Genomic DNA, 25,624 nt, shown 5'->3' with positions numbered 1-25,624 from the left:
TGTTCAGCCTGGAGAAGAAGACTCCAGAGAGACCTTAAAGCTACGTTTCAATATCCAAAGGGGACCTATAGGAAGGCTGAGGAGGGCCTGTGGAGACAGGATAAGGGCAGTGGTCTGAAAGTGTAGCAGGTTGGACATGAGGAGGGAGTACTACACAGTGAGGGTGGTGAGGCACTGGAACAGGTCGTCCAGAGATGTGGTCGAGGTCCCTGTCCCACATTGCATATGTACATTAGTCCCAGTGTGCTGCTTTGAGGCTAATTGGAACGTTTTAATGAGAGAAATTAGATCTCTGGTTGTGAAAAGACAAAAATAGTGATGTCTATAGCATTCACTGGTTTGCTGAGAGGGACAGAAAGCCATAACATAAACAGTGTTCTCTCTCACTGTGTCCTGAGACATTGCCCTGTTCCTTTCTGTGTCCTTAGGTCTAATTGTTTCCTTTTAACCCTGATCTGCTCTAATCTCACCAACTAACACCTAAGCTTTGCTGGGTGCTGCTTTGTTTTGGTTGTCTGTCTGGGACAGGGGAAGGGAAAGAAAGAGGGCAGGTAGCTTTGAGCCCTCCTGGGCAGTTTCTTTTGTCCAGTAGGGAGTTTGGATTTCTGTATTATTTCTAGCTCATATATACTTGTAAATGTTGTGTAAATGTGCTTGTAAAATGTGCCCTGCTGTAAATACAGCTTCAGCTCACTTCCAAGCCATCTGAGTTAGTCTGGTAAATTCTAAGTGTGGGGGAGAAGCTTCTAATCCACCACACTCAGCCTCACCATCACCTGCCTGCTCTTTTGGCTCTGCACTGCTGTGTCAGTCACCAGTGAGGATGCTCACCATCCAAACACCTGTGCTGGTTTGAGGCTAATTGGAATATTGTAATGAGAGAAATTGGATCACTGGCTGTGAAAAGAAAGTAACAGTGATGTCTGCATCAGCCTTTTATTCTGCTGAGAGATGTAAAAACAAGAAACAAACAAAAGTTGGCCAGTCTCTGGCTGGCTGCTGCCTGCCTCACTGATTGCTCTGCCTGAACCTGTGTAACCCAATCTAATCACTATTTTTTTCCTCCCAATTCCTTATTTGACTTCCCACAACTCATCCCCTGCATGTAAGAGACTCTCAACCAAGGGAGGAGGGGTAGAAGAAAGAGGAGAGTTGGTTTGGAAGCTCTGCTGGGTGGTTCTGCTGTTTGGGAGGGCATTTGTATTTCTGCATTACTTTTAACTTGTACATCACTGTATGTAGGTGTGAATATCTATGTATTGTATATATGTGCTTGTAAATTGAGCCCTGCTCTAAGTATGGCTCCATTCCTTAACCTCCAGCCAGCTGAGGTAGTCTGGTGAATTCATGGGGGGGAGGGGGATAGGGCAGGAAACTCCTATAGTACCACAGCACCCATAAAGACTTGTCACAGCAAGCCCCCAGCTTGTACCCCAACACTCTGAGAGCAGAAGCTGTGGCCTGGCCTGGTTATTAGCTGCTAGAATCCCATATCTTGTGCTCTTGCCCATAAACAGCCACCTTGCTGGGGCAAACCATGGCAAGGCAAGCATGAGGAGAACAAACTCAACTCCTTGCACTGCCATTCTGTGCAATCTTTTCAGAACTTACTGGAATGGTCTTGATTTTTGTTGTATTTATTGTTTTTGATTGTAGGTTTCATATATACTGGAGAAGTTGTGCATCGAATGCTAACAGCTACCCAATACATTGCACCCTTAATGGCAAATTTTGACCCCAGTGTGTCAAGAAACTCAACAGTCAGATACTTTGATAATGGTATGTAGCAGTCCTTTGTGAATGGATGTGTCTGTGTTCCTTGGCTCTTCATGGTTTCCTGAAGAACTGGTTGTGAGGGGTGGGGGGAATAGAAGCTTTTATAAATGTTTGGGGCTTTTTTTGGCTGTGTTTTGGGGTTGGTTTTCTTTAACTTTTAAGCTCTTTAAAGCAAGGAGCTGGACATCCATAAATATCTCTTCATTTAGAGCAAGCAAGGAGCTGAGCATCCATAAACAGCACTTCATTTAGAGCATGGTTAAAGAGTCATGAATGTAGTGTGGTATTGGTGGGTTTTTTTCCCTAACTGGGTAGATACCTTCTGGATGTTAAAGTCCTTAAGGCTCAAACTAATCATTTTTATCAGGCTTGAGAAATGAAAGTCTCTATTGTATGCAAGTGCAAATTCCTGTTGCTTCAAGAGTAAATAGCACTAGCTAAAATAGCACATGCTACTGTGGGATGCAGTAGCATGAACACAGACAAGCAGAGCAGGCATGAGGTTAGTAAAGCTGTCAGTGACTACAGGCTGGACCCTGATGCACTCATCTACACCCAAGGGTAAAAGGCAAACTGCAGGATGAGAACTTGAAGCTCTGTGAGGTATTTCAAAGGCCTGTGGATGCCTTTCCCCTGCAGGCAGCTGTAATCAATAGTTTGAAAGCATAACCTCTGTGGCTGAAAGGCATCAGGTGCCTCACCTCAGGCCCTTAGTGATCCAGTACAGTGGCACTGACTCTCTACTCTGCATTTAAAACAGAGTTCAGTGTCACAGCTTTGTGTCATGAGACCTAGGGTTGTGTTACATCTTCCTGGCTAAGTCCAAGTCCAGTCTTTGTGTGGTGGTGTTTGTTTTCTGTAGTGAATCCAAGCATGAATTACAACCACATCCCCAAATCTGTCACAATTCCAGCCAGGTGTGTTAATTTTTGTGCTTCAGGTGGGGCGTCAGAATGTATCCTGTAAGCTTTGCACCTAGTTGTAACCTTTCCTTTCACCCTGGCCATTACTGGCACCATTTGTTTTGCTGGATATTTTATTGGCTATTTATCCAGTAAAACAGACTTCCATGAGGAAATCCTGCTCCTTGCAGGGAGGATGTCCAAGGAGTTAATGAATAATCCACCAAATGTCAGGGGCTGGAAGGGAACCTCAAAAGCTCATCCAGTCCACCCCTGCTGCCAGAGCAGGATCACCCAGAGCAGATCACACAGGAACACATCCAGGCAGGACTTGAATATCTCCAGAGAGGGAGACTCCACAATCCCCCTGGGCAGCCTGTTCCAGTGCTCTGTCACCCTCACAGGAAAAAAAATCTTCCTCAGGTTCACATGGAGCCTCCTATGCCTCAGCTTCCACCACTGCCCCTTGTGCTGTCACTGGGCATCACCCAGCAGAGCCTGGCTCCAGCCTCCTGGCACTCACATTTACATCTTTATCAACACTGATGAGGTCACCTCTCAGTCTCCTCCTCTCCAAGCAGCACAGCCCCAGCTCCCTCAGGCTCTCCTTGTAACAGAGATGTTCCACTGCCTTCATCATCTGTGTGGCTCTGAGCTGGACTCTTTCAAGTAGTTCCCTAAGGTTCTTCCTGAACTGAGTGGCCCAGACATTGGACATTATGGCCTGAGATTTGTCATCTTTACTGCAAGAATTTGAGCACTCTGGGAGAGGCATTGCTGATCCTCATTCTATCACTGACTTCCAGGCCACTACCAGGTGTATCACAAGGTTGAATATTCTTTGATGTTTTGGGGGTCTCTTTATGATGATCCTTTGGACCTTGTGTGCTTTAGGACAAAGAATTTGCTGTCATGCCCCAGATAAAAAGAAACTGAGCACATTATATCTTCACATCCTTATTTCTTATTCTTCCATGTTTTATCCCTGTGAAATAAGGGACCACTGCAGTGGTCAAGCACAGAGTGTGGTGACCCTTTATAACCTCACTGATGGAGCTAACTGCAAAGAATTTAGGTACACATTCAAGTACATAAAGACTGTGGGCATCAGGAAGCTCTTTTGGAGGCAACTGGCTTTCACCTGAGATGCAAATGGATACTCAGAGGTGAACTACAATAAATTCTGGCTGGTTTTCCTCCAAGAATTAAATTTCCCTTTAAAGGCACTTTTAAAATTCTATCAGATCAATATTCAGAGTGTGGTCACAGAAGGTAAAAGAATGTCCTGTGTGCACAGTTAATGAGCAGGTACTGTGCTTAAGGAGGACACAGGGTGTGGTGGACTCGCTGCCATATGCACCAAAAATCTGTGTGTCCTTAGTTCCACAACATCCCCTACCAAGGTGTGTTTGTGAAAGTTACAGCACAGAAGAGATGTCCCCAGTTCAAGAGGGGCAGGGATCTGCTGGAGAGAGTCCAAGGGAGGGCTACAAGGATGCTGAAGGGACTGGAGCACTGCCTGAGGAGGAAAGGCTGAGAGCCTTGGGGCTGCTTAGTCTGCAGAGGAGAAGGCTGAGAGGAGATCTGAGCAATGTCTATCAATAGCTGAGGGCTGGGGGTCAGGAAGGAAGGGACAGGGACAGCCTCTGCTCACTTGTGCCCTGGCATAGGACAAGGAGCAAGGAAACTGCAGCACAGGAAGTTGCACCTCAACTCGAGGAAGAACTTCTTGAGTGTGAGGGTCCCAGAGCCCTGGCACAGGCTGCCCAGAGAGATTGTGGAGTCTCCTTCTCTGGAACCTTTCCGTCCCTGTTTGGATGTGTTCCTGTGTGACCTGTGCTAGATTCTCTGGTCCTGCTCTGGCAGGGGGGTTAGACTGGAAGCTCTCCAGAGATCCTTTCCATCCCCTAACATCCTGTGACCCTGTCACCTGTGACCCAAAAATAAATGTTTCACTGCTATATCAGAAGCCCACTGAGCTGGCTGCACTGTGACCCACCTTGAATGCTCCAGGACAAAATGAAATCCAAGAGTTGTGAATCAAGGCACACAGCTCCCATTAGCACTGAGGGGAGAAGGATGTTGAAGAAGCCATTTAAAGATTAAAAAAAAAGTCATTTTCAGGCAACACAGTTTTGGTGATAAGTGTCTTTCAGACAAGCTGCTTGAATCTAACCCTCAACAACTGTAAAACATCCTCACAGGGCCTGCAAGTTGCTTGGGGTACGGTTTTAGCCTTGATAAGTGGATATTCAACCAGAGTACTTCTGTGAATATTAACTAGCCTCTCCCAGCTAAATCTCTTTGCAACAGCCTCAAAGTTTCCCCCAGCTAGGAATTCCTTGTGTTTTTCATTTTAATTGCAGTTATTTATTACCAGCACCTAATTATTCTGCAACTTGCAAAACCTTGAGCCAAGAGCTTGCAGTGTGCAGAAATAAAACCAGTAGAATAAGGCTGTCTAGATTAATGCCCAGGTAATGGCAGGCTCTGAATTGCTCAAATGAGAACTTTACTAGACTGGTTTTGCTATTAGCACTTCACATCAGGTTATATAAACTCATCAGGTTGCATATATCTATCTATATATACGTGCAGTGTGTGAAAATAGCCACAGCAGAGCAGTGGTTGTGGTGCTACAGCTGAAATTTTGAGTGCTGGGTCCTTGCTTTAGTGATGGTTGATGACTCCTGCAATTCCAAACAAGCTTCCTGCTCCCTTGTTTTTGTGCAAGCAGATGAGGTAATTCTTTGTGGCTGCCTTTAAGAGGATTGCAGTTGCAATATGTGGTCATGTTATTGGCATTCCAAGGTGTTGGACTTGAGAGTTGCTTAAGAAGAGACAAAATCACTGCTCTGAAGTGATTACCATTAAGGGTATTTCCTAGAGTGGGTTAATACAGGAAGAAGTTCTTCACCATGAAGGTGCTGAGACACTGCAACAGGTTGTCCAGGGAGGTGGTGGAAGCCTCATCCCTGGAGGTCTTTAAAGCCAGGCTGGATGTGGCTCTGAGCAAGCTGATCCAGTGTGAAGTGTCCCTGCCCATGGCAGGGAGGTTGGAACTGGATGCTCCTCGAGGTCCCTTCCAGCCTTGGCAGCTCTATGACTGTGTGAATATTTTCCTCACTTTATTTTTTTTTCCTTCCTTTTGCCTCTCTACCCCACTCTGGGGCTCACAGGCACAGCACTAGTTGTCCAGTGGGACCATGTACACCTGCAGGATAATTACAACCTGGGCAGTTTCACTTTTCAGGCCACCCTGCTCAATGATGGGCGTATCATTTTCGGCTACAAAGAAGTAAGTTGGGTCAGAAAATTGCCATTTTTTGGTGGCCAAATTATTTTATATCTGCCAGGAATTTAATGTTTTGTTTGGGGGTTGTTTGGTTTTTGTTTGGTTCTTTTTGCTTGGGTGTTTGGGGATTTATTGTGGCAGGGAGGCTATTTAAAAGTTGTAAGACCATTTAAGCTATTCTAAGACCATTTCATGATATTGCTTCTGTTTTGCTGAGATAGAACATTTGGTTGTAGAGATGTTCATGAGGATGGGCTTGAAAACCATCAGCATGGCTCAGATTTGCTGCTCCTGGGTTTTGAATGCCTTTATTTTTTTTGTAGGAGTGGTTTTAAATGCTAAGTGTTCAGTAAATTCTGGATGGCTTAGTAAATTCTTGATTTAGTAAACTACTGTTGGGGTTTGAAAGGTCCTGTGGGGGGAGATCTCCTCAATGCTGATCAGTACTTAAAGAGTGAGCATCAGGAAGATGGAGCCAGGCTTTTTTCAGTGGTGCCCAGGTACAGGACAAGGGCTAACAGGCACAAACTTGAACATAAGAAGTTCCAACTAAATATGAGGAGGAACTTCTTTAATTTAAGAATGATGGAGTCCTGGAGCAGGCTGCCCAGAGAGGTGGTGAACTCTCCATCTCTGGAGACATTCAAAACTTGCCTGGATCATAGAATTAACCAGGTTGGAAGAGACCTCCACCATCATCCAATCCAACCTATCACCCAGCCCTAGCCAATCAACTATGTTGCTCTGTGATCTTCAGGTGAACCTGCCTTGGCAGGGGCCTTGGACTCAATGATCTCCAGAGGTCCCTTCCAGTTCCTACCTTCTGTGATTCTGTAATTTGCTTAATAAGGTCACCTAACCTGGGCCTGTTTGAGAATACCTTAGAATCACTGATCAGCATTAGAAGCTGAAGCTCACCTCTTCTCCTACAGCTGTCATTTCCTACTGTCAGCTGGATTTCAAAGGAGTAACTGGATTGTGTCTCTAGCTCTGTGAGGTTTTCTGTTTGGTGGTACCTCTGGTTAGGCTGAGGCTATCTGGTTTGCCTTTGTAGCACCCAGATGTGGTTCTCTCTCACTTGGGTCATTCTGCATGCTCTGAGTGTTCAGTATTTCAGTTGTCACTTCAGGTGTTTTATTGTTCTTTCTAGAGGTGCTAGGATGCTGGACCCTGTGGCCTAGAGGCTGTAACTCCAGCTGAACTTCCTACAAGTGAGAATCAGGAGGTGGATAAGCTCAGATCCCTAGGGGCAAAGCAAAATTCCTTCCTGCTTTGGCTATTTGAACCTCAGTTTGGCATTCAGAGTGTGGCTATCTCTTAAAAACATTCTCCTACCATTAAAAAAATGGAATGAGTGATATAGCTGATTGGCCAGACTTGGAGAAATTTGGGCTGCCCAGTTCAAGAGAGACAGGGATCTGCTGCAGAACGTCCAATGGAGAGCTGTGAGGATACTGAAGGAACTGGGACTTTTCTGCTGTGAAGTAAGGCTGAGAGCCCTGGGGCTGCTTAGCCTGGAGAAGGAAAGGCTGAGAGGGGATCTGATCAATGTCTCTCAATATAATAAATATCTGAGGAGTGGGTGTCAGGATGAAGGGGCCAGGCTCTTTGTGGTGCCCAGGGATAGGACAAGGAACAATGGGTACAAGCTGCAACCCAGGAGGTTCCACAGCATCATGAGGAGAAATTTCTTTGGCGTGGAGGCACTGGAGCCCTGGAGCAGGCTGCCCAGAGAGGTTGTGGAGTCTCCTTTGGAGACTTTCCAAACATACCTGGATGTGTTTCTGTGTGGCCTGCCCTAGGTAATGCTACTTTGGTGGAGGGTTGGACTGGATGATCTCTGGAGGTCCCTTCCAACCCCTACCATTCTGTGGTTCTTTCTCTGCTATAAGCCTTCAGGCTCCTTTCTCCTGCCTGTGTTTGAAGGCATGCGCCCGAGCGAAGCAGAACTAATAGCACTCCTCTCCCCTTCATTAGGAAGCTAGTGAGGATCTGAGTTATTCTCCTGGCAGCAGTCATATCTTCACCTGAGACAGATGAGTTTGCACCTTGCAAACAGGATTGCTGCAGAATGCTCTCCCTGGGCCAGAAGTGTACACAGGAGCAGCTTCTGCAATGCCCATGTGCCCAGCTTCGCTTACCTGAGAAAGGGCACATTGGTGCAAGCTCTGCTTCAGCTCTGCTTAGGAATGTGGTAGCCTGCAAGTACAGTTTGCATTTTGATTCCAACTTAAGGCAAACTTTGCCCAGCAGAGCCTGGTCTGAATCACAGGAGCCTGCACCAAAGCTTTGTTTATCTTCTGTCATAGAAAGGGAAAAGAAGGAAACCTTTTTCAAGACCCAGAGAAAAGGGGAGGGGAAATGCTTCAGTTTGTCTTTTTTCCAAGATCAGTTTGCCAAGAGCTGTGTATGAATTCTGACATTGAAATAGTGACATTTTTGGGAGGATGCCATTCTTGGTTAGGAGATGCTCTGCCCTGCCTGTTACACTCCAGCCCCAAAATGTTATTTGTAGGCTGTGATTGTGCCCCTGGATTCAGCACTGGTCAGGCCACACCTCAAATACTACGTTCAGTTTTGGGCCCCTCACCCAAAGAAAGACATTGAGATGCAGGTCCAGAGAAGGGCAAGGAAGGTGGTGAAGGGTCTGGAGAACAGGACTGGAGAGGAGCATCTGAGGGAGCTGGGGGTGTGGAGAAGAGGAGGCTGAGGGCAGACTTTTTTGCTCTCTACAACTCCCTGACAGGAGATTTGAGCCAGGTAGGGATTGGTCTCTTCTCCCTGGTATCAGGTGATAGGAGAGGAAATGGCCTGGAAAAGTGCTAAGAGAGGATTAGGTTGGAGATTAGGAACGATTTCTTTGCTGCAAGAGTGGTCAGGCGTTGGCACAGGCTGCCCAGGGAGGTGGTAGATTCCCTATCCCTAGAGGTGTTGAAGAAACCTGTGGCTGTGCACCTGGCAACACAGCTTAATGGCCGTGGTGGTCCAGTCTGAAGGTTGGACTCGGAGATCTCAGAGACCCTTTCCAACCGAATTGATTGTATCCTGTGTTCATTTTGCATGACTGAAAACGCTGATGCAGGGTGCCAGGCAGTGGAAGACTTGATTCACTTAGGAAGTCAGAAGAAAACGGGCAACCTCATCAATCACACTGGGTTCCCTAGCATGGTGTGAAGGGAATCACTTAATGTGGATAAACAGTTTCTCCGCTGCAGTGGCATAGGCTGCTTGCTGTCACAGCACTGCTGCAAGCTCCCTCCAGAGCCACAGTGCTGTCGTGGCAAGGAGTTGTGAATGTTCTTGTCATACACCCTCAGACACAGACAACTGCAGTTTACTAATAGGATAATTTGCAGTTTTCCCACAGTTTGAATCACTGAAATGTCCTGGACTGAGTTATTCTTGTCCAGAGTGGAACTGCCATCCGTCACTTAAGATACGTTGCAGAGTTAGAGGCTTTTGTAATTGGCACTAAAAATGGTGGTCTGCAAATCAAAAGAGGTTTTTTACAACAATCCAAAGAAAGGCTGTGCAGCCTTCATCTCAGGAGGCAATCCAAACCCACTGGAACATGTTTCTGTGTCCAATCCTTGTGCCCCCAGCACAACAAGGGATATGGGACTGCTGGAGCAGGTCCACAGGAGGTTACAGAGATGCTCAGAGGGCTGGAAAACCTCCTCTGTGGTGACAGGTTAAAAGAGTTGGGCCTCTTCAGCTGTGAACAACTTCTTCCTAACATCCAGCCTGAACCTGCCCTGGCACAGCTTCAGGCTGTGTCCTCTTGTCCTGTACCTGGGTGCTCAGCAGATGAGACCAACCCCACCTTGCTACAACCTCTCTTCAGATAGCTGTAGAGAGCAATGGGCTCTGCCCTGAGCCTCCTCTTCTGCAGGCTGCACACCCCCAGCTCCCTCAGCCTCTCCTCACAGGGCTGTGCTGCAGCCCCCTCACCAGCCTTGGTGTTCTCCTCTGGGCTCATTCAGGCAACAGAGCTGGTGAAGGGTCTGCAGAAAAGGGTTGGTGAGGAGCAGCTGAGAGAACTGGAGGTGTTTAGTGTGGAGGAGGCTGAGGGATGACCTTCTGGCTCTGTACAGCTCCCTGACAAGAGGAGTTTGGAGGCAGGCAGGGCTTGGTCTCTTCTCCCAAGTAACAAGTGATAGTAAGAGAAGTGGCATCAAGTTGCACCAGGGGATGTTTAAATTGGAGCTTAGAAAATTCTTCCCTGAAGCAGTTCTCAACTACTGTAACAGGCTTCCCAGGGGGATGTTGCCCAGAGATGTGGTGCTGAGGAACATGGTTTAGTTCCAGCCTTGGTAGAGTTAGAGAATGGTTAGACTGGATGATCTGGGAGGTCTTTTCCAGCCAAAATGATTCCATGATTCTATAAATGCAAAAGTATGCATTTGAAACACTGGAAGGAGGCAGCATAGTACAGAAGCTTGGAGCTCATACCAAAGGTTGGATTGGATGATCTTAAAAGCCTTTCCCAACCAAAATGATTCTGTGTAATCAGGAAAAGGCAGAGCTGAATGGCATTTAGGGACCAAGGAGAACAACTGCTCATGCTCAGCTCAAAGACCAGAAGAGTGATTGGCATTGGAATGGGCTGCCCAGGGAGGTGGTGGAGTCACTGTCCCTGGAGGTGTTCGAGAAAAGCCTGGATGAGGCACTTAGTGCCATGGTCTAGTTGACTGGATAGGGCTGAGTGCTAGGCTGGACTGGATGAGCTTGCAGGTCTCTTCCAGCCTGGTTGATTCTGTAAGCAAGCCATTGATTGCCATGCACTGAAGTGCGATTTAATGGCTACAGCATCTTTGCACTCAGCATTTTTGCTGCTCTCTGAAAACTGCTGTCCAGCAGGCTGGTTTCACAGAGTTAAAGCTGAGCTTGCACCTTCTATCTTAGTTTCTTGCACTTTCTTACACCTGATCCAGTTTCATCTGATTTCAGCCCTAGTAATTTCTGGTTATCTGAAGCCCAGCTTGGAAACATCAGATATCAAACTGTGGTCTGAAGGCAGCAGTTGGTAAAGAATCATCATTTCCCTTGGCAGTTTATCCCAGTGGTTAATAATATACAATCACAGCCACATCTGCCTTATTTGACTCTGAAGGAATCTCTTTGCAGCTTTCAGCCTGGAGCCAGGTGGGGGTTAGGTTCTTCTTCCTAGTTACAAGAGATGGGATGAGGAGAAATGGCCTTAAGTTGTACCAGGGTAGGTCTAGGTTGGAGATTAGAAGGCACTTCTTCCCTGAAAGGGTTCTCAAGCACTGGCACAGGCTGCCTGGGGAGGTGGTTGAATCCCCATCCTTGGAAGTGTTTCAAAGAGGTGTGGTGCTGAGGAACATTGTTTAGCCCCAGCCTTGGTAGCATCAGAAAATGGTTAGACTCAGTGATCTTAAAAGGTCTTTTCCAACAAAACCATGCTATAATTCCATGGCATTGATATTTTCCCTTGTGTTCCAAGGCATATGAAACATACCATTGAGCCAGGGATCTCTTCAGACCTCTCTCCAAAGGCTTTTCACTGCATGTGACCTGAGCCAGTTAGGTGCTGGAACCCTCATCCCTGGAGGTCTTGAAGGTCGGGCTGGATGAGGCTCTGAGCAACCTGATCTAGTGTGAGGTGTCCCTGTCCATGGCAGGGGGGTTGGAGCTGAATGATCCTTGAGGTCTCTTCCAGCCTTGACAATGCTGTGACAAGAGTTGGAGTCTTGATTCCTGCTGCATTTTCACACTTTGTGTGTTGAAGAGGGGTTCAATTCAAGCCCTTTGAGGTTGCTTCCAACCCACTGCCACGAGTGAATCTGTGAATAGCAGCTGAGATGTTGTTTCTTCCTCCTTGGCTGATGCTAGCACACTTCTTTCCTTCAACTAGGGGAAAGAAATGACTGAAAATTGCTACTCTCTTCTGTCTTGTCATGAGCAATTGTTCCACCTCTAAGTGTTGATGTGAATATTGTTGTACAAGATACGAAGGAAACTGGGATGGGATAAAAATTGAACCCAGTAATTTCAGTCCTCACCAAATCCTTAGACATATTATACTGCATTTTATAAAGCACCTGTTTTAGGGCTTCTAATTGGATCTGTTCAGCCTGGAGAAGAGAAGGCTCCAGGGAGACCTTAGAGCAGCCTTCCAGTACCTGAAGTGGGCTACAGCAGAGCTGAGGAGAGACTTTTGACAAGGGCTTAGACTGATAGGATGAGAGGGAAGGGATTGAAGGTGGAAGAGGGCAGATTTAGATTGGAGATTAGGAAGAAATTCTTTAGAGTGAGGGTGGTGAGACACTGGAACAAGTTGAAGCTGAGGGATAGCAGGACCTTAAGACCCCCACCTGGAGTACTGTCTGCAGTTCTGCAGCCCCCAGCACAAGAAGGACATGGAACTGTTGGAGCCAGTCCAGAGGAGGCTACCAAGATGCTCAGAGGGCTGCAGCAGCTCTGCTATGAGGACTGGCTACAAGAGTTTGGGCTCTGCAGCCTGGAGAAGAGAAGGCTTTGAGGAGACCTTGGAGTGGCCTTCCAGTATCTGAAGGGGGCTCCAGGAGGGCTGGGGAGGGACTATGGACAAGGTCTTGTAACGACAGGACAAGGAGGAATGGGTTTGAGCTGGCAGAGGGGAGATTCAAACTGAATGTTAGGAAGAAGTTGTTTGCAGTGAGAGTGGTAAGACACTGGCACAGGTTGCCCAGGGAGGTTGTGGCTGCTGCTTCCCTGGAGATATTCAAGGGCAGGTTGGATGAGGCCTTGAGTGACCTGTTCTAGTGGGAGGTGTCCCTGCCTATGGTGGGGGTTGGAACTGGCTGAGCTTTGAGGTCCCTTCCAACCTAAACCATTCTATGATTCTAAGAAGTTCTTCAGTGTGATGGTGAGACACTGGAACAGGCTGCCTGGGGAGGTGGTGGATGTCCCCTCCCTGGAGGTGTTTAAGGCCAGGCTGGCCAGAGTCTTGAGCAACCTGGGCTAGTGGGAGGTGTCTCTGCCCATAGCAGGGAATTTGGAACGAGATGGTCTTTAAGGTCCCTTCCAGCCCAAAGCATTCTGTGATTGTATGGTCGTAAGGGCAGTCCAGAGAAGATGATGAAGGGACTGCTTAGCTTAGAGAAGCCTGTTCTATGAATCTGTGCCTCTCTGAATTTACAGTGGTCAGATGCTCATTCTGTGCAGTGCTGTGGCCTGGATATTTGCCCTCCAGTACCTCACACCTGTTTCCTCTTTTGTCTCCCAGATCCCTGTCGCTGTGACGCAGATAAGCTCCACCAACCACCCTGTCAAAGTGGGACTCTCAGATGCGTTTGTGGTCGTGCACAGGATCCAGCAGATTCCCAGTAAGTAGAGTTCCAGTGGTGCTAATATTTAGGATGCTGAGGAATGAGTATAAGCTGACTTCATTAAGGATGATTAGCTGCACAACAAATCACTTAGCTAATTTCAGCTTGTTAATTCAAGTGTGATTTTATTTGCCTGCTATTTCCCAGTGTGGCTTTCTCTGTCATTGTCCCTTTTGAGCTGATAATTACTTGGTCAGGCAAGTAATGTAAAATTAATCTGTCAAGCAGCACAATCTGATATTCCATGAGATAGTTTATCTGGAGTATGTCTGCATTTCCATAGTAGGGAAGAAGCAACCTCCTCAGAAAATTAATCTGTATCCAAAGCCAGAAAAATATCTAGGCTGGAAGTTGGAGTGAGTCCAGAGGAGGCCACAAACAGTGATACAAGGCTTAGAGCACCTCTGCTGTCAGAATAGGCTGAGGGAGCTGGGGGTGTTCAGCCTGGAGAAGACTCTAGGGGGACCTTGGAGCTGCCTTGCAGTAGCTGAAGGGAGCCTACAGGAAGGCTGCAGAGGGATTTTTTTCTAGGGGTGCCTAGAGATAGGGCAAGGCAGAGTGGCTTGAAGCTGAGAGAGAGCAGGATCTTAGGAAGCTCTTCAGTATGATGGTGAGACTGAAACAGGTTGCCCAGGTAGGTTGTGGATGCCCTCACCCTGGAGCTACTCAAGGCCAGGCTGGATGAGGCCTTGAGCAGCTGAGTCTAGTTGAGAGGTGTCCCTGCACACGGCAGCAGCTCAGAACTGGACAATCTTTGAGATCACTTCCAGTTTAAACTGTTATGAATTGATGAATCTTCCAAGCAGGCTGCAGATGGGCTTGGCCTTGAAGGTGCAGGTACTGTTGCTCCTCATTCTGGCACACAAAGCAGTCTTTGGTATGAGTGAACATAAGTCCTAATTCTTCCATGTCCTGCCATGGAGAAGATGGAAACTTTGAGTACCATCTTTTGCTTGTTGTGAACTCTGGGTAGTGTGAAGGAGGTTTCTGGCATGCCCAGGGTTCACTTCAGAGGTAAGGTCTCGGAGGATGCTTATTTCTGAATCATGACAGATAGCTGTGATGTGCCTGTAGGCACATGGATGGCTTTTGAGTGCTGGAGAACAAATGGCCAAGGTAGGTGGCAGTGTTGATTTGAATGAGGGTAGAGAGGCTCTTCAGAGGGACTTGGATAGGCTGGATCCATGGGCCAGCATTAATGGGATGAGCCAAATGGCAGCTCCTGCACTTGGGTCACAACAACCCCAAGCAGTGCTACAGACCTGGGGCAGTGTGGCTGGAAACTGCCTGGAGGTTGTAATGCACAAGCAGCTGAACATGAGGCAGCAGTGTGCCCAGGTGGCCAAGAAAGCCAAAGGCATCCTGGCTGGGATCAGAAATGTTGTGTCCAGAAGCAGCAGGGAGGGGATTGTCCCCTTGGACTCTGTTCTGGTGAGGCCACAGCTCAAGTGTTGTGTTCAGTTTTGGGCACCTCAGTACAAGAGAGCTGTGGAGGTGCTGGAGCCAGTGCAGAGGAGGGCAAGGAAGCTGTGAAGGGCCTGGAGAGTAAATCTTGTGAGGAGAGAGTGAAGGAGCTGGGGATAGTTTGGTTAGTTTGAAAAGGAGGAGGCTGAGGGGACACCTCCTTGCTGTCTACAACTACCTGAAGGGACATTGTGGAGGGGTTGGTGCTGGTCTTTTCTCACAGGTAGTTGGAGACAGAACAAGGGCAAGTGGCCTCAAGCTGAGACTAGGTATGTTTAGATTGGATATTAGGAACAAGTTTTTCAGGGAGAGAGTTGTCAGGCACTGGAATGAGCTGCCCAGGGAGGTGATGGAGCCCACCATCCCTGGAGGTGTTTAAATGGAGGCTGGATGAGGCACTTGGTGCCATGGTTTAGTTAATGAGAAGGTGATAGGTTGGACTCCATGATCTCGAAGGTCTTTTCCAGCCTGGTTGATTCTGTGTTCCAGCTGAAACTTACTCTGTTTATTAAGCTCCACTCAGGAGTGGCAGATAAGAACAGAATGTGAGCAGTCTGTACTGTGCCCCTGCAGAAGCCATTTTGGTGGATCTGTTTCTGTGCTACTCTGCTGTGAGGAAAGACTGAGAGAATTTGGGCTTTTTAGCCTGGAAAAGAGCAGACTGAGGGGAGGATCAAATCAATGCTGATCAATACTTAAAGAGCAGGTGGCAGGAGGATGGGACCAGGCTTTTTTCAGTGGTGCCCAGTGACAGGGAAAGGAGTAATGGACACAAATTCAAGTTCCATCTAAATCATGAAGAACTTCTTTAATATAGGAGTGATGGAGCCCTGCAGCAGGCTGCCCGGAGAGATGATGGAGTGTCCTTCTCTGGAGATATTCAAAGCTTACCTGTATGTGTTCCTGTGTGACCTTCTCTAGCTGAACCTGCTTTGGCAGAGGGGTTGGACCCAATGATGCTCAGAGGTCCCTCCAACCCCTACCATTCTGTGTGCAGTGTCCTGCTTGTCTCCTTAACCACTTGCTGGTGTGGATCCACAATGCCTTGTGGTGTTTGTTTGCAGCTTCCAGTGGGGCTATTATTAATCCAGGGGAGATCAGAGTGGAATTTCCTCAGGCTCAGTTGTGCTTTCAATACAACATGTTTATATTAGCATGCACAGGCAACACAATAGCACCCTGACAGCACTGGTAAGTAATGTTGGCCCACGGAGAGCCAGTGTCAGATGCTCTTAAAATATGCCTGTTCTTGTTGTTCAGTGGTGGTAAATCAGGCATAGCTCCAGCCAACTGCTAGAAAAGAGATAGGGTAGAATTGTTGAGTTACTTTATTTGGGAGCTGCTTAAGGCACTGCAAGAAGATAAATTGCAGAATCACAGAAACATCCAGGCTGGAAAAGCCTCTCAGGATCACTGAGTCCAACCCATAGCCCTACTCTACAAGGTTCACCCTAAACCATATCCCCAAGTACCACATCCAAAGTACCTTTAAACACATCCAGGGTTGGTGACTCCACTGCTTCCCTGGGCAGCTCATTCCAGTGCCTGACCACTTTTTCTCTGATTTTTTTTTTTCCCTAATGCCCATCTAAACCTACCCAGTCACAGCTTGGGTGGCCCAAACACCCCTGAAACTTGGAAAAGACCTTTAAGATCTTCAAGTCCAACTGTCAACCCTACACCACCATGCCCACAAAACTGTGTTCACAGTATCACAGTATCACCAAGGTTGGAAGAGACCTCACAGATCATCAAGTCCAACCCTTTACCACAGTGCCCAAGGCCAGACCATGGCACCAAGTGCCACATCCAACCTTGCCTTGAACTGCCCCAGGGACGACGACTCCACCACCTCCCCGGGCAGCCCATTCCAGTGTCCAATGACTCTCTCAGTGAAGAACTTTCTCCTCACCTCGAGCCGAAATTTCCCCTGGCGCAGCCTGAGGCTGTGTCCTCTTGTTCTGGAGCTGGCCACCTGAGAGAAGAGAGCAACCTCCTCCTGGCCACAACCACCCTTCAGGTAGTTGTAGACAGCAATAAGGTCACCCCTGAGCCTCCTCTTCTCCAGGCTAAACAACCCCAGCTCCCTCAGCCTCTCCTCGTAGGGCTGTGCTCGAGGCCTCTCACCAGCCTCGTCGCCCTTCTCTGGACACGCTCAAGCATCTCAGTGTCCTTCCTAAACTGGGGGGCCCAGAACTGAACACAGTACTCGAGGTGTGGTCTGACCAGTGCAGAGTACAGGGGCAGAATGACCTCCCTGCTCCTGCTGACCACACCACTCCTGATGCAGGCCAGGATGCCACTGGCTCTCTTGGCCACCTGGGCACACTGCTGGCTCATGTTCCAAAGTGCACAGTGGTTTTTTTAAACACTTCCAGGGCTGGTGACTCCATCTCCCTCAGCAGCCTGTTCCAACACCTGACTGCTGCTGCAGGAAAGGAATTTTCCCCTGATCTTCAATCTAAAGCTCCCCTAGGGCTACTTGAGGCCATTTCATCTATCCTGTCACTTGATACTGGGGAGAGGAGACCAAACCCCACCTCCCCCCAGTCTCCTTTCAGGGAGTTGTAGAGAGCCAGCAGCTCTCTCCTTGGCCTCCCTTTCTCTAGGCTACGCACGCACTGTTCCCTCAGCTGCTCCTCACTAGCCCTGTTCCCCAGACCCTTCACCAGCTTCATCCTCCCTTTCTGGATGTGCTGCAGCACCTCAATATCTTCCTCACAGCGAGGTACACCTCTTTCAGGATGATGTGCACCTCTTTGGGGCATCCCTGCCTTGACAACCAAGCATTTCACGCTGCCAAAACCACTCAGCCAGACAGCGTACACAAACCAACCTGTAGCTGAGCTGTGTTCTTCCCTGGTCAGTGCCACTCTGTACCTAGTGTAGCTCAAGCATGTAATTGGCAGCTTTGCATGTTACAGCTGTTGGCAGAAGATTTGTCTGCAGTTTGTTTACTTCAGTGAAGCCCCTGAAAGAGCCTCAGCACTCCTGAGAGGTGGAAGAAGGCTTAGTCACTTGTATTTATTGTATGAAGGTGCAGCACTGACTGGGAAGTAGCAAAGTTTAATTTGCTGCTGCCTTGCTGGTAATGTTGTCACTTATTTCTCTGCAGAGTGATCCTCACAGTTATCACTCTAAATTCACAGGGTTTGCTCTTAGCTTCCATTAGTGTAACGTGTTCCACTGCCTGCCACCTCCTGCAGCCCTCTGTGTTTGCCTGCTGGCACAGAATGGTTTAGCTGGGCAGTGACATTCCTTGACACTAGACCTTTACAGGGTTACAGGCTGTTAGGGGCTGGAAAGGACCTCTGGAGATCTTCCAGTCCAACCCCTTTGCCAGAGCAGGACCAGAGAGAATCTAGCTCAGGTCACACAGGAACACATCCAGACAGGGCTGGAAGAGCTCCAGAGAAGGAGACTCCACAACATCTCTGGGCAGCCTATGTCCCGTGGCAGGGGGGTTGGAACTGGATGATGTTTGAGGTCCCTTCCAACCCAAGCCATTCTCTGAATCTCTGACAGGCCGTGGAGAGATTGAGGGGGAAGGTGCCAGGGGAGAGGATCCATTCTTCCCAGTTTGCCTGCAGTGTCAGTGGGACACGTTGGATAAATTGTTTGCTTCAGCTGGCCTCGTGCATTACCAAATGCACACCTTGTGTTTCCTCTCCCAGCCAGGGTTGAAAAGGGGAGTGCAGCTGTCTGAATACATATGGCCTTGTTTAGCAGCCTCTGCTGGGGATGTGGCCAGCCCCAGTTCCCAGGAAGTCCTGCACTGACAGAGATTTTGATTTGTCTGAACGTATAACTTAAAACCCAAGACTGACCCCTCCACTATTACAGGTTCTAGCAGAGGAATGCTGGGTGAGGGAAAGTGATTATGTGATGGAAAAGTACCAGAGAGATTGTGCAGCTGTTGGACACCTATTTAGAATGGTTTATTGCTAGCTACTGACCTTTTAGCTGTGTTGGGAAGTTACTGATGCTCGCCTGGCACTGCTGTGCCTGCAGAGCACTCTCCCTGTCTAGGGCATTCAGTTAACTCTGGCACTTCTCTTCCATAGAATACTTACCTGGACTTATGTAGTGTGAAACTGCTGTGACAAAGCTACCCAGAGTCAGAGTGCTAGGGATTGGAAGGGGCATTTGAGGATCATCCAAGCTGATACCTGTGCCAGAGCAGGATCAGCTAGAATAGGTCATGCAGGAATGCATCCAGGTGGGTTTGGAAAGTCTCCAGAGAAGGAGACTCCACAACCTCTCTGAGCAGCCTGCTCCAGGCCTCCAGCACCCTCACAAGGAAGACATTTCCCCTCCTGTTCCCGTGGTACCTCCTTTGCCCCCAGTGCCGCTTGTGCTGCCCTTGGCCACCCCTGAGCAGAGCCTGGCTGCATCCTCCCAACACTGCCCTGCACATCTTCAGCACAGCAATGAGGGCAGCCCTCAGGCTCCTCTGCTGCCAGCTCCCAGCCCCAGCTCCCTCAGCCTGGCCTCACAGGAGATGTTCCACTGCCTGCAGCAACTTGGAGGGCTCTGGGCTGGGCTCTCTCAAGCAGTTCCTCTTCAGGTACTGGCAGGCTGCTCTAAAGTCTCCCTGGTGCCTTCTCCAGGCTAAATAGACCCAACTTCAGCTCTCTGATCATCTTTGTGGCCCTCCTTTAGAACCACTCTGACAATCTGATACCCTTCATGTGTGGGGGGCTCCAGAGCTGGAGACAGCAGTGCAGGTGAGGTCTCAGCAGAACAGAGCAGAGGTGCAGAATCACCTCCCTGCCCACACATCTTTCAGTGCAGCCCAGGACACACATGCTACTGACACCAGATGATTTCACCAACCCCTGTCAAGTTCAGGTGCAGATTGAAGGGCACAGGTTCACGAGCGCTTGGTGATTCTGCCCCTCTATTCATTTGTAGAAGAGCTAAACAGAGAGCAGAAGACAAAGACAAGTTCCAGCTGCTTGAAAGGCAGCATGTGTTTCAGGCTGCAGTAGGAGTGTGTGTGCCGGGGTCGAGGGGGAAGGTGTCAGGGGAGAGGATTTGTTTTTTCTGTTTACCTTCTTGAGTTTAGCTTTTCCTGCCCTGTTTTGTTAAGGGAGTACAAGCTCAGCATTCTAGAGGAGGAGAAGGTGGATTTTGAGGAGCTAAGCTTGGTGTGGTTCAGTTGAAGGCTGCCAGAGGAATCTACACTTGCGCGTTTCTACAGCCTGGCCAGGCAGATCAGTTTGAAAGCTCCTGTTGGCAGCCTGGGGACCTGCAAGCACATCCAGAGCTCTCAGAAGGTGCCTCTGCCAGCATCTCTACGTGCTCAGCTTTTGTGCAGCAGTTAGATCCCTTCTGTGCATACTCAAGGGCACAGTGCTGGAAATGAATCATCAGTTATTAATTATGGCCATTAATTTCTGTATGAACATTACATTGCATTATTAATAGCCAGGAAAATTCCCTGAGATTCTTTGGATTTTTGGTCGAGAGGAAGTAGCTGCACAGAGAGTATTTTATAAACACAGAAGTAACAGTTTAAACAGGCAGAACCTGGGGAAAATGGGAATGTGAAACCAGGAACATTCTCACTGTGCTTATGGAGCCTTAGCATTGACTCTAGCAAGTGTACTTACAGTGCTTTGTGTCCCTGAGCGAGTCTCCTGTACAAAGATGCTTCCAAAACTTGGGATAATGATCCCACGGTGAAATACAAACTACTCAAGGCAGAAGGAAAGAGAGAAGAACTGAGATGCTGCTACTGAGCTGCAAACAGGTGACCACCCTGATTCCCAGTTAGAGCTGTGAGTGAGTGCTGCTCCCCGTGGAGAGTCAGTGCAGAGAGGCAGAAAGGTGGTTTCTAAATCACCTGGCATTAAATAGAATCAGGTTGGAAGAGACCTCTGAGATCATCCTGTCCAACCTAGCAGCCAGCCCTATCCAATCAACCAGACCATGGCACTAAGTGCCCCATCCAGGCTTTGCTTGAACACCTCCAGGTATGACTCCACCACCTCCCTGGGCAGTCCATTCCAATGCCAATCACTCTCTCTGGGAAGAACATCTTCCTAACATCCAACCTATACCTGCCCTGGCACAACTTGAGACTGTGTCCCCTTGTTCTGTTGCTGGTTGCCTGGCAGAAGAGACCACCCCTCACCTGGCTACAGCCAGTACAGCGTTCTGAAAATGAAACTGGCCTATAGGCACTAGCACCATTGTTCTGGCCAAGGAATTAACAGCTTCCTGCCTCCTCTGACCACACAGGCACGTCGAGGGGCAGCAGGAGACACTTGACATGGTGCTCAACCTCTCACCCTCACGGCTTTGCTGGGAGCAAACACTTATTGTTTGCTCATCTAATTCCACTCCTGGACCTGCAAGAGGAGGAGGAGAGCAAGGGTTAAACCAGCCTGGCAGTCTTTATGCCCTACCAGGACACACAGCCATCTTCCTGAAGAAGCAGAGATCAAACCTGAATCTCTTCTCCCAGGCAAGCAGTGGCAGAGCAAGAGGACATAGCCTGAAGCTGTGCCAGGGCAGGTTCAGGCTGGATGTTAGGAAGAAGTTGTTCCCAGCAAGAGTGATTGGCATTGGAATGGGCTGCTCAGGAAGGTGATGGAGTCCCCATCCCTGCAGCTGTTTAAAAGGAGACTGCATGAGGTACTTGGTGCCATGGTTTAATTAATTAGAAGGTGTTAGGTGATAGGTTGGACTTGATCTGCAAGGTCTTTTCCAACCTGGTTAATTCTGTGACTGTGCCAGGCAGTGAGGCCTAATGGGATCAGCAGTGGTGCTGAAGTATGCCTGAGCAGACAAACATTTCTCTTACAATCAGCATCACTGATTCTTGCTGGATTTGTGGAAGACCAGAAGCTGCTCCCGTCTTGAAAGGCTTGAGAGGAGTCTGCTAGGGAAGGTTGAGAGCAAACAGGATTTGAGCACACCAGTCTGTACCAGTGCTGCTGGGGTGAAATGGAATTCAGCTCAAGTGTCAGTACCTATCATTTGAAGTGCTCTATTCATTTGCTTACTTTGTTGGACAGGAGGATAAAGATTTCTGTGGCAACAAATTAGAGCCTTCAGCATTGACAGGAGTTCATTTCAAACACATTTCCTGGTCACTCTTACTGGCAGGTGCTTTGATGGGACAGAATGCTTGGAGCATACAGCTCACGCTGCTGGCAGGTGTTTCCTCATCCCAGCACAGGATTAGCTCTCATCTCGAAAACCATTTCTGTCCAGTGGATTTGAAGGACATGGCTAGGGCATTTATTAGGGGAAGTGCATGGCACGTGCCCATCTCTGTCTCTTAACTGGTCAGAATGACTTCGTAGGTCAAAGACAAGACCAGCTCTGTTAGAGATGCCTGGCAGAAGGGGTGGGGGCATAGGAAAGTCAGCTTCAAATTAAAGTTAAGACAGAGGCACAGATTTACTGTGGTCAGAAAAGACCTTCAAGATCAAGGGGACCTTCTTGTGGTCTTCCAGTATCTGAAAGGGGCTACAAGAAAGCTGGGGAGGAACTTTTTAGGCTGTCAGGTAGTGATAGGACTGGAGGGAATGGAACAAAACTAGAAATAGGCAGATTCAGACTGGATGTTAGGAAGAAGTTCTTCAGCATGAGGTTGCTGAGACACTGGAACAGGTTGCCCAAGGAGGTGGTGGAAGCCTCATCCCTGGAGGTGTTTAAGGCCAGGCTGGATGTGGCTCTGAGCAAGCTGGTCTAGTGTGAAGTGTCCCTGCCCATGGCCCTGACAATTCTGTGATTCTATGACTATCATATCCAACCATCATCTAACTCTACCAAGGCCACTGCTAGACTGGATCCTTGAGCACCATACGTAGATGGCTTTTAAATACATTCAGAGATGTATTCAACCATTTCCCTGGGCAGTCTTTTGCAGTTCTTGGTAACCCTTTTGCTATAAAAGGTTTTTCTAATGTCCAGCCTAAACCTCCCCTGGTGTAGCTTAATGCCATTTCCTCTTGTCCTACCAGTTGTTACTTGTGGAAGAGACCAACAGCCACCTCTCTACAACTTTCCTTCAGGTAGCTGTAGACAGCAGTGAGGTCTCCTATCAGTCTTCTTTTCCTCAGACTAAACTGGGAACTGAACAAGACCTCTAAACAAGGCAGTCTGCTTGGCTGACGTACTGATTTGGGGCTGTATAGAACTGGTTTTGTCTGAGAGCCAGACACTGCCTGCCTATGCCTGGAGCTTTGGCAGCAGGGAAGCTGCTTCCTCTGCAGCAACCCTGGTGATGCAGGAGAGGCCTATTCCACCCAGCACAGCTCTGCTTCCTCCTCCTGACAGATTATTCTGTTCCAGCTGACACAAACAGCTTGATGGTTATTCTGCCCTGCTGAGGCCACATCTGGAATATTGAGGCCAGTTCTGGGCCACTCAGCTCAAGGAGGACCTCAGGGAACTGCTTGAGAGAATCCAGCCCAGAGCCTTCCAAGCTGCTGCAGGCAGTGGAACATCTCCTGTGAGGCCAGGCTGAGGGAGCTGGGGCTGGGAGCTGGCAACAGAGGAGCCTGAGGGCTGCCCTCATTGCTGTGCTGAAGATGTGCAGGGCAGTGTTGGGAGGATGCAGCCAGGCTCTGCTCAGGAGTGGTCAAGGGCAGCAGAAGGAGCACTGGGGGCAAGCTGGTGCAGAGGAGGTGCCACGGGAACAGAAGAGGAAACTTCTTCCTTGTGAGGGTGCTGGAGGCCTGGAGCAGGCTGTTCAGAGAGGTTGTGGAGTCTCCTTCTCTGGAGAGTTTCCAGACTCACCTGGATGTGTTCCTGAGTGATGCTGCTCTGGCAGGGGGGTTGTACTGAATGATCTTTCCGTGTCCTTTCCAAGCTCTAGTGTTCTCTGATTCTCTGTGTGGTGTCAGTGGCATTCCCACACACATACTTTCAGAGGCTGACCACCCACTTCTCTTTAAAAGCTTCATCTACTTGAGCCAAAAGGCACTTTAGCCACAGGACACCTTAGTGGACTTTTCTCCCTTCCCTCCAAAAAGAGTGCTTATTCTTGGACTGGTTTTAGCTGAGGTTTGATTTTCTGCCTGGAAAAAATCCTACAACATTCCTCCTACCTGGAGACTCCAAAAAAAGGCCACTTTGGATTTGGTGCTAAGTGATTGCTGAACATCTGGGGAGCCCATGGGAGTCCTCTTCAAGCTGCAGAAGCACAGCTGTTATACCAAAGAGCTGAGTGTGCCCTAATCCATGCAGGGCTGCTCACACAGAAGGGCACCTAAGACTCTGAGTTTGGGGGTGTGGAGTTGTTCAGTATTTAGAAGGGAAGGCTGAGGGGAGACCCCATGGCTCTCTATAAATCCCTGAAGGAGACTGGAGTGAGGCTGCTGTTGGTCTCTTCTCCCAAGTAACCAGTCGTAGGATGAAAGTAACTAAGCTGAAGTTGTACTAGGAGAGGGTTAAGTTGGAGATAAGGGAAGATTTCTTTGCTGCAAGAGTGGTCAGGGATTGGCACAGGCTGCCCAGGGAAGTGGTAGAGCTCCCATCCCTGGAAGTGAAGAAGAAACCTGTGGCTGTGGCACTTTGGGACATGGTTTAGTGGCCATGGTGGGGTTGAGTTGATGGTTGGAATTGAAGATGTTGGAGGTCTTTTCCAACCTCACTGATTCTATGTCTGTAATTCCTTCTCCTCTGCTGCATGTAGAATCATAGAATGGTTAAGGTTGGAAGGGACCCAGACCAGCCATTGACTATTAATCCTTTGTATGTAACCCTTTATCCCTCTCTGAGGTTATTCCATAGGCTTAATCATTGCATTTAGCATAGATTTTGATTCATTTAGCAGGCAGTTTGAATCCAGCCCACCAGGACGTCACAGAATGGTTTCATCCTCGTGGTGTCAGACAGGCAGCAAAGCTGGGCCTTTGATCTGTGAGGTCACCCATCTGCCACACACCTAAAGCCTGGAATATACAGAAAAGATGATGGGATATTGATCTGGGGTCCAACCAGCCTGTGATTGTCTCACACCCATCTTGTGCCTGGGTCTTGGAGGTGTCTGTGTGCTCAAAGCCCATTGACTGTATTGAATTTCTGCTCTCAGAACCTTCAGTGCTGTCAGCTCCTGTAAGGATTATGCACAACAAAGGCTGTTTAGGAAGACTTCTCTGATTTGATGTTCTAATATAAGGGGGAAATGTTCTAGTGCCTTTAGATGGGAGCTGCCTCGTGTTGTAGCGCATTACAACCTCCCTTGTCCTGCTGAACACACACTTCTTAGTGTACCCAAGAGCACCATTTGCCGCCTTGGTCACAAGGGCACGTTGCTGTCCCATGGATAACCTATTATCAACCAGGACTCCAAGGTCCTTGTCAATGGAACTACTCTCTAGCAGGTCAACCCCTCACCTGTCCTGGTGCCTGGTGTTGCTCCTCCCTAGGTGCAAGACTCTAGCACTTATCCCTGTTGAACTTCCTTGGGTTCATTTTTGCCCAACTGCCCAGCCTGGCCAGCTTCTCTGAATGGCAGCACAGCCTCTGGTGTGTCAACCACTGCTGCCAGTTTGGTGTCAGCAGCAAACCTGCTGGTGGTGGTTTTCGTGCAGTAAAGGATGAAAATGTTTCTCTTTTCCTTTCCTGGTAGATGTTCGTCGAAGGACAATTTATGAGTACCACCGTGTGGAGCTGCAGATGTCCAAGATCACCAATCTCTCAGCTGTTGAGATGATTCCTCTGCCAAGTGAGTGAGACACAGCCTGGGGGGGACCTGCAGCTGGGAATGACTTCCCAGCCACACAAACACCATCGGAAATGGTTTATCTGTGCGCTTGGCGTCATGGGCAGATCCACTTCTCCTCTCTTAGATTCATTCCCAGATGGGTGATGATGATGATTACTCAGTG

At 48.6% G+C, this 25,624-nt stretch overlaps 1 protein-coding gene across 3 annotated transcripts in view; it reads left to right on the top strand.

The window, feature by feature from the left end:
- Positions 1-25,624, top strand: part of PLXDC2 (plexin domain containing 2) — a 290,185-nt gene that overhangs the window by 218,163 nt on the left and 46,398 nt on the right. For all 3 annotated transcript variants that reach the window (XR_010306540.1, XM_064162532.1, XM_064162533.1), the window contains exons 5-8: positions 1,657-1,779; positions 5,858-5,976; positions 13,205-13,304; positions 25,366-25,461. Coding sequence is in view for 2 of the 3 variants with exons in the window: in XM_064162532.1 (XP_064018602.1) it covers positions 1,657-1,779; positions 5,858-5,976; positions 13,205-13,304; positions 25,366-25,461 (438 nt within the window). In the remaining variant the exon portion in view is untranslated. The remainder of the gene's footprint in view (positions 1-1,656; positions 1,780-5,857; positions 5,977-13,204; positions 13,305-25,365; positions 25,462-25,624) is intronic.

This window comes from Pogoniulus pusillus, chromosome 23 (genome assembly GCF_015220805.1).
Source record: "Pogoniulus pusillus isolate bPogPus1 chromosome 23, bPogPus1.pri, whole genome shotgun sequence".
NCBI classification, from domain to species: Eukaryota; Metazoa; Chordata; class Aves; order Piciformes; family Lybiidae; genus Pogoniulus; species Pogoniulus pusillus.
This window is presented reverse-complemented; position numbering and strand designations above follow the sequence as displayed.